Source organism: Anomaloglossus baeobatrachus, chromosome 3 (genome assembly GCF_048569485.1).
Source record: "Anomaloglossus baeobatrachus isolate aAnoBae1 chromosome 3, aAnoBae1.hap1, whole genome shotgun sequence".
In the NCBI taxonomy this organism is placed as follows: domain Eukaryota; kingdom Metazoa; phylum Chordata; class Amphibia; order Anura; family Aromobatidae; genus Anomaloglossus; species Anomaloglossus baeobatrachus.
This window is the reverse complement of record NC_134355.1, coordinates 407,973,812-407,982,759: the sequence shown is the minus strand read 5'-3', so window position 1 is coordinate 407,982,759 and position 8,948 is coordinate 407,973,812. Positions and strand designations below refer to the sequence as shown.

Sequence of the window (8,948 nt, the reverse complement as noted above, 5' to 3'; positions counted from 1 at the left end):
TTACAGGAATGGAGATGCACACACAGTGCCTCTGATTGGTTGCAGTCAGACACGCTGCTACACAGGGTGGGGGCACGTCTGACTGTAACTAATCAGAGATGTGGAGACTGCTGATGGGTGGGGGAAGCAGTGAATATCTATATGGGGTGATGTTTTTTTAGGTTTTTGCACCCAGTTCAGACTTAGAATGGTGTTCCAAACGTTATTCCTTATTTGTTAGTAGTTTTTCGTTTGTGAACCCTCCCCAACCACACCTATTGCCAATCCATATCATACGCATAAATAGCCTGGGTCTCAGCTTCCCATACACGGTAAGTTTTTTAACTGCATGAGAGGACACACACAAGCTAGGGACCCCAACGTAGAGAAATACTTTGGCGTAGTGTTGGGGCTCTATTGCATTGATCAATTCAGTAGCTAAATTTCTCTTGATTCATATGTTCATGGCAGTAATGCAGATTCCATTTTTCACATTTTCACTCTTACATATAGCTATTGGATTTTTCAAGTCAGTATTCACACAGCAATTTCTGCTATTTCATGTATTCCCCTTACATAGTCACTGGTGTGCATACCTTATCTCCCCATAGCAGTGAATATCTATGACTGATAATGAGCTGCGCCGGAAGTAACAGAGCCATGTGGAGACTTCATAAGTATAACACAACTGCTCTAATCCTCCTTTCCCTTCTATTATAATTTTAAAGTGCTGGATTCTGATCCCTATAGACTTTCATGGGGACCGGTATCTGGCCAGATATTAGGGATCCATTCCGGACCCAAACTGGGCTTTTTTTTAATCCAGTTTGACCCGCCGATCTCGAGTATCTGCTATTCTGCCCATCACTAATTACAAACTAATTTGAGAGATGCATAAAAGAATTAAATATGACAGAGAATTTCATTCATTCAGTAGAAATTCATAGATTGTGGAAACAAAAATGGAAAAAAAATATGTGCATAGATTTGTAAGTCTTAGGAATGATCTACAGTTGACAATGTATTTCACAGTAATGAAGAAGTTCAAAGTCTATAGGACTGCGGCCTCTATGCCATATAATGGTGTTTGCACGTTTTAATAGCTTTTTCACATTTTGGAGCTGATCACTTGATAACACTAGTTAATTGTTAATCAAAATCACCTAACAAAGTTCACATTCAATAGGACTGTATGTTACTCTTCATGTAAATTCTAGTTTAGATGGTGAGCAGCTGCTTCTTTGTGAGAATGGGCCAATTGTATAATATATACTTATTTTTCCTAATGCCATTTTTTTTTGGAGAGGTTTTTTCTAAAAGACGTCTCATGGTAAACCTCTACTCTGCAGAAGAAAACATGCTGGTAAAGAACAGCAGGATAAGAAGATCACTTGAAATAGACAATTATTGCAAAACAAATGGCTGCTGTGACAGTAGAAATGATGACTGCAACCTGTTCTACATTGGGAAAAATGCAACATGCTACTGTGACACTTTTTGTGACCAAGAGCCATTGGGACATGTAGACTGCTGCCCAGACTTTTGGACCATTTGCATTGGACAAAACATTAGGAAGCCTACAACAACGAATGCCCCACTAACTTTATTGCCTGGAAACCCTGATGGAAAGGGTAAGGTAACACCTGTATGCATGCTGTCTTTGTCAGTGAAGTAGACTGTAGCTATTAAGCTTGCTTGTATATCAGTGATAAAGGAAAATCTGTATTATCTAAATAAACAGAAATATAGAACAAAGTCATACATATATTTAAAAAAAAAAAAAAAAATATATATATATATATATATATATATATATAAATATATATATCTCCCTGATCTAGGGTCCAGTACCCTGCCGTGCTCGGTACCGGTAAGGTGGCTGGGCTTTCTGGTGCCAACAGTCCTCCTAGACTGCATCTGTTACACTCCTGTCCAGTGTTCCTAATACTGGTCTCTGACTCCTGTGGTCCCGGACCACCGTTTGCAACCCAACCTGTCGCCTCCCTGGGAGCTCCAACTCCCCTGCTGCTCACTCTCAGAGGGCCAATTCTCAACTCCTTGTCTTTCCTCCCACCAGTCTGCCTGACCCCTAGGTGGGCGGCCGTGCTCCAACTTGACCAACCAACTGGTGTGTCTGTCCAGTCCTGGTGTGAGGTGTGGTTGGGATTTGTTGTGCGGATGTCAGTGACACTGTTGGTGGGAACCTGGAACCATGGGGGGATAGGCCCTGCACCCTGGGGTACAGGATGCAGTTCCCTGTAGCACCCTGATGTAGTCAGGGGCGCTACAAATGCATCATCTTCATTCACTAAATTACATAACAATTGTATTTTATAATATGGGTTTATGCACATGGCTTTGTTTCCAATGTGAAATCATTGGGTCTTGTACTACTAATTCTGTATCTGTACTTGATTGTTACACATGTACGTGTTCCAACACAGGTAAATGGGGAAAAAGGACAATCTTTCAACTGCCACACGTACCCTACTGATTCCTGCACAGACTAAGTATCCCTAGCCTTTAATGGTACCTGCACAGTCTGAAATATCCCTAGCCACACAACTAAAAAACCACAACATGGACCTGACTTCCTGAGCAGCCATCATTTAGACCCACAACACACATCCGTTTTTTTTGTACGTGTGCGGTACGTATTTGCACGTACCGGAGACATGCACACACGGAGACCCATGTTAATCAATGGTAGATGGCACACGCACGTAAAATCACACGGAACATGTGTCCGTGTCGTAAGTACGTGTGTGCGCTTTTCTACATGGACGACATGTCTGTTTTTGGCCGGCAGCACGCAGGCACCGACCCGCTTTAGTCTATGGGTCCGTGCCTGCACGGACCGCACACGGAGTATGTCCGTGTTCAGCACGTATCGTACGTGTCTGTTTTTCATCACAAAATTTGAAACACTTGTTTCCAATCTATCAGGTCAATTGAAAGCAAACAACAACACCAGGAGCTCATGATGAATGATTAAAATCGTTAATTGGGTAAGAATGCGGGCCTTTAAAAACGAACAGCACACGGACAGCACACGTACGTATTTTATGTCAATATGGACATTCCACACGCACACACGGCTCGCATACGCCATAACATGGATGCCATACGTACCGGAGAAACGCCGCAAAAAAAGGGAACACGGACCCGAAGAACGGACCGTGTCACGAGGACGTTTTTTTTGCGGTAGTGTGTTTTAGGCCTTAGGGAGTCAGAAGTGGAAGGTGACTAAGCATTACAACCATGAGAAGGAGAGAGTGCAGAGATAGACTGAGGACCAAAGTGAGGAAACACAAAATATGTGCACAAGTAGAAAAAGGAGAAATTATTAGTGGAAGCAAAGATATACTTCTACACACCTAACAATAAACAAAAGAATGGTGCAGGTTAGACCAAGGAGAAAACACAGAGCAAATATAAACTGATTTCTGTCAACAGGTTAATCCCTGGAGGCAGGGCTGGCACTCTTTTGTAGAATCCACTTAGCAAAAAATGATCACAGGGTGTGACACGGTAACTGGGAATAGTGGTACCTAGACTAGCCCTCAGGCTAGGGACCCTAAGCTGTCCCTTATTTCAGAGGAACTTCAGATTGTGAAGAGGTCTGGACTACCAGTGTGGCTCTATCTCCTGAACAGCCCTTGTCTAATACCCCCGGGGATGTCCGGGACAGAGTGATGAATCCCACAACAGACAGACTGGGAGAAACTAAAGCTCAAACTCACTGCAAGCACACAAAAGGGTAAAGACAATAAGTGCTCAGGGAGAAATAAAGTACAAGGAGGAAATAAACAACAAGGATATTTCTACAGTACACCAAATAGCACTCAGCAGTTCACCAATAGCTGGATCACAATGCACAATGACCGGTGTCTCTGGAGCAAAGTTAGAGCTATAATCAGCATGGAGGAACAGGTTTCACCATCTTTTAAAGGGCAGAGGTGGTTGATAGGTCTTCAGGAACCTGTGACCCGAGCAGCAATTCACAGAACAGCAGGAATTAACTCCTGCTAGACTGATCAGTGAGCACAAAACGGGTTGACACTGGGCTCTGACTGAGCAACTTACAAGCACAAGGTGGTTATCAGACTCTGCAGTGTGAACAGGGTCATAAGTTGCCATGACACTTGGTGAGTGTAGAGTAAGACACAGCATGACACAAACATAACCAACAGCAAATGGCTGCAAAAGGAGAGAATAACTAGCCTCACCCGAAATATGATTGGACAGATACTGTATAATGACCAATAGAAAACAGGTTATGACCACAAACCAGCACTTGGATTGAGACTGACCAGGCTGTGGCTCAGCAAGGAAGGAAACCGACTACACAGTACACAAGGTCACAGGATTAAATCCGGAGCCAGGAAACTATATTTTCTGTAAAGAAGGGAATTTTGTTTACTTACCGTAAATTCCTTTTCTTCTAGCTCCTATTGGGAGACCCAGACAATTGGGTGTATAGCTACTGCCTCCGGAGGCCACACAAAGTATTACACTTTAAAAAGTGTAACCCCTCCCCTCTGCCTATACACCCTCCCGTGCATCACGGGCCCATCAGTTTTGGTGCCAAAGCAGGAAGGAGGAAACTTATAAATTGGTCTAAGGTAAATTCAATCCGAAGGATGTTCGGAGAACTGAAACCATGAACCAAAAGAACAATTCCACATGAACAACATGTGTACACAAAAGAACAAACAGCCCGAAGGGAACAGGGGCGGGTGCTGGGTCTCCCAATAGGAGCTAGAAGAAAAGGAATTTACGGTAAGTAAACAAAATTCCCTTCTTCTTTGTCGCTCCATTGGGAGACCCAGACAATTGGGACGTCCAAAAGCAGTCCCTGGGTGGGTAAAAGAATACCCCGATAAAAAGAGCCGAAACAACGGCCCCCTCTCACAGGTGGGCGACCGCCGCCTGAAGGACTCGCCTATCTAGGCTGGCATCTGCCGAAGCATAGGCATGCACCTGATAGTGTTTCGTGAAAGTGTGCAGACTCGACCAGGTAGCCGCCTGACACACCTGCTGAGCCGTAGCCTGGTGCCGCAATGCCCAGGACGCACCCACGACTCTGTAAAATGGGCTTTCAGCCCTGAAGGAATCGGAAGCCCAGAAGAAGGGCAGGCTTCAAAAATCGGTTCCTTGATCCACCGAGCCAAGGTTGACTTGGAAGCCTGCGACCCCTTACGCTGGCCAGCGACAAGGACAAGAACGCATCAGAGCGGCGCATTGGCGCCGTGCGAGACACGTAGACCCGGAGTGCTCTCACTAGATCTAACAAATGCAAATCCTTTTCATATTGGTGAATTGGATGAGGGCAAAATGAAGGTAAGGAAATATCCTGATTGAGATGAAAAGTGGACACCACCTTAGGGAGAAAGTCCGGGACCGGACGCAGAACCACCTTATCCTGGTGAAATACCCGGAAAGGGCCTTTGCATGACAGCGCTGCAAGCTCTGACACTCTACGGAGTGAAGTAACCGCCACTAGAAATGCCACCTTCTGCGAAAGACGTGATAGAGAGACATCCCGCAGCGGTTCAAAAGGTGGTTTTTTGAAGAGCCCGTAGAACCATGTTGAGATCCCAGGGTTCCAGCGGACGCTTGTAAGGTGGGACTATGTGGCAAACTCCCTGCAGGAACGTGCGGACCTGCGGAAGCCTGGCTAGACGCTTTTGAAAAAAACACGGAAAGCGCCGAGACTTGACCTATGAGGGAGCCGAGAGACAACCCTTGTCCAATCCCGATTGCAGGAAGGAAAGAAACCTGGGTAAGGCAAACGGCCAGGGGGTAAACCCCCTCTCAGAGCACCAGGCTAAGAATATCCTCCATGATCTGTAATAGATCTTGGCGGACGTTGGTTTCCTGGCCTGTCTCATAGTGGCAATGACATCTTGAGACAACCCTGAGGACGCTAAGAGCCAGGACTCCATGGCCACACAGTCAGGTTGAGGGCCGCAGAATTCAGATGGAAAAATGGCCCTGAGATAGCAAGTCTGGTCGGTCTGGGAGCGCCCACGGTTGCCCCCCCGTGAGATGCCACAGATCCGGGTACCACGACCGCCTCAGCCAATCTGGAGCGACGAGAATGGCGTGGCGGCAGTCGGACCCGATCTTGCGCAACACTCTGGCAGCATTGCCAGAGGAGGGAAAACATAAAGCAGTTGAAACTGCGACCAATCCTGAACTAAGGCGTCCACCGCCAGAGCTCTGTGGTCCTGAGACCGTGCCATGAATGCCGGGACCTTGTTGTTGTGCCGAGACGCCATGAGATCGACGTCCGGCGGTCCCCAGCGGCAACAGATCTCTTGAAACACGTCCAGGTGGAGAGACCATTCCCCCGCGTCCATGCCCTGGCGACTGAGGAAGTCTGCTTCCCAGTTTTCTACGCCCAGAATGTGAACCGCGGAGATGGTGGAGGCTGTGGACTCCGCCCACAGCAGAATCCGCCGGACTTCTTGGAAGGCTTGACGACAGCGAGTGCCGCCCTGGTGGTTGATGTACGCAACCGCCGTGGCGTTGTCCGACTGTATGCGGATCTGCCTGCCCTCGAGCCCCCGATGGAACGCCTTGAGGGCTAGATACACTGCCCCTATCTCCAGAACATTGATCTGAAGGGGGGACTCTGTCGGAGTCCAGGTTCTCTGAGCCTTGTGGTGGAGAAAAACCGCTCCCTATCCTGACAGGCTCGCGTCCGTCGTGACCACAGCCCAGGATGGGGGCAGGAAGGATTTTCCTTTCGACAGAGAAGTGGGGAGAAGCCACCACTGAGGTGAGGTCTTGGCTTCCAGAGACAGAGAGACGTTCCTGTCCAAGGACGTCGGCCTCTTGTCCCATTTGCGGAGAATGTCCCATTGGAGAGGACGCAGATGAAATTGCGCAAATGGAACTGCCTCCATTGCTGCCACCATCTTCCCCAGGAAGTGCATGAGGCGCCTCAAGGGGTGCGACTGGGCCCGTAGAAGGGATTGCACCCCTGTCTGCAGCGACCGCTGTTTGTCCAGCGGTAGCTTGACCATCGCTGAGAGAGTATGAAACTCCATCCCGAGGTACGTTAGTGACTGGGTCAGAGACCAATTTGACTTTGGAAAATTGATGATCCACCCGAACCTCTGGAGAGTCTCCAGAGCAACGGTCAGACTGTGTTGACAAGCCACCCGTGAGGGTGCCTTGACTAGGATATCGTCTGGGTAAGGGATCACCGAGTGGCCATGAGAGTGTAGGATCGCTACGACGGATGCCATGACCTTGGTGAATACCCGTGGGTCTGTCGCCAGGCCGAAAGGCAGTGCCACAAATTGAAGGTGTTCGTCCCTGATGACGAAACGAAGGAAGCGTTGATGCTCTTGAGCGATCTGCCATGGAGATAGGCATCTTTGATGTCGATTGATGCTAGGAAGTCATCTTGGGACATCGAAGCGATGACAGATCGGAGGAATTCCATGCGAAACCGCCTGGTTGTCACATGTTTGTTGAGCAATTTGAGGTCCAAAACGGAACGGAATGAGCCGTCCTTTTTTGGCACATGAACAGATTAGAGTAAAAACCGCGACCGCGTTCCTGAATGGGAACGGGGATCACCACTCCTTCTGTTTTCAGAGTGTCCACCGCCTGAAAAAAGCGCAACGGTCCGTTCGGGGGGCGGAGATGTTCTGAAAAAAACGAGTCGGAGGACGAGAGCTGAACTCTATCCTGTAACCGTGAGACAGAATGTCTCTCACCCATCGGTCTTGGAAATGTGGCCACCATGCGTCGCAAAAGCGGGAGAGCCTGCCACCGACCGAGGATGCGGTTTGGGGCGGCCGACGACCGCATTAATCTCAGCCAGAGAAGCTGAGATAGCTTGGAGTGCCCTCACGGCTGCGAAGGCCGGAGCAAAAGATGCGCCTATGGCTTCATAGATAGATTTCATCATAAGCTTTATTTGCCTGTCAGTGGCATCCATGAGAGATGAATCAACTGCCACTAATACTACGGATCTAGCCGCCATTCTGGGGACTGGAGGATCCACCTTGTGACACTGAGTCCAACCCTTAACTACGTCAGGAGTGAAAGGGTAACGTGTGTCATTAAGGCGCTTAGTAAAGTGCTTGTCCGGAAAGTTCTGTGCTTCTGGACAGCCTCTCTGGAGTTAGAGTGATCGAAAAAATGCACTCCGTGTACATTTGGGAAACCTAAATTGGTGTTTCTCCCAATGTGAGGCCGACTCCTCCATAGGAGAAGATGGGGAAGAGAGGTCTAGCACCTGGTTGATGGACGCTATAAGGTCATTTACTATGGCGTCCCCTTCAGGTGTATCCAGATTGAGAGCAACGTCAGGTTCAGAGCCCTGAGCTGCGACCTCCGCTTCATTCTCCCGAGAGTCCTCAAGCTGAGACCCCGAACAGCGTTGGAAGGTTCCCAGCGAGCCCGGTTAGCCTGTCTGAGGCCGCGGTCCGTGTCGGAGTTCTCACCGTGGGATCTGGGTGTTACCCCAGGAGCCCCTTGTTGTACCGACCCAGAGGGGCCTGGGAGCGATGAACTCACAGCGCCCTGGCCCTGTGTTACCGGTCTGGACAGCAAAGCTTCCAGTATCTTAGCAGCCCCTCTGTTCATAGACCGGGCCATGGAATGTGCAAACGGCTCAGAGAGTTGCTCAGTCAAACGTGCAAACTCTGTCCTTGCCATCTGTGCAGTGGAAACCAGTGGTACCACTTGAGCCAAGGGTCCCACCAGTGCCGGAGGCTCCGGCTGAGTGAGTGCCCCAGGGGCCATGCATTTGCAATGATAGGTGGAACCTGCCGGCAATATAGCCGCACAAGAGGTACAGGTTGCAAAGAAAGCCTGTGCCCTGGCACCCTTACTGTTTGCGGACGACCTGCTGTTGTCACCTCTTAGTAATCAGCGAGGGCATATAGCCAAAAGCAAATAGTGCTGCCGAACAGTGAAATCATATACCATATAAATATATATAT

At 48.5% G+C, this 8,948-nt stretch overlaps 1 protein-coding gene across 2 annotated transcripts in view; it reads left to right on the top strand.

The window, feature by feature from the left end:
• Positions 1-1,228: 1,228 nt before the first annotated feature.
• The window catches only part of TINAG (tubulointerstitial nephritis antigen), a 251,607-nt gene continuing 243,887 nt past the window's right edge, over positions 1,229-8,948 (top strand). For both annotated transcript variants that reach the window (XM_075338453.1, XM_075338455.1), the window contains exon 1: positions 1,229-1,610. In XM_075338453.1, the coding sequence (XP_075194568.1) occupies positions 1,229-1,610 (382 nt within the window). The remainder of the gene's footprint in view (positions 1,611-8,948) is intronic.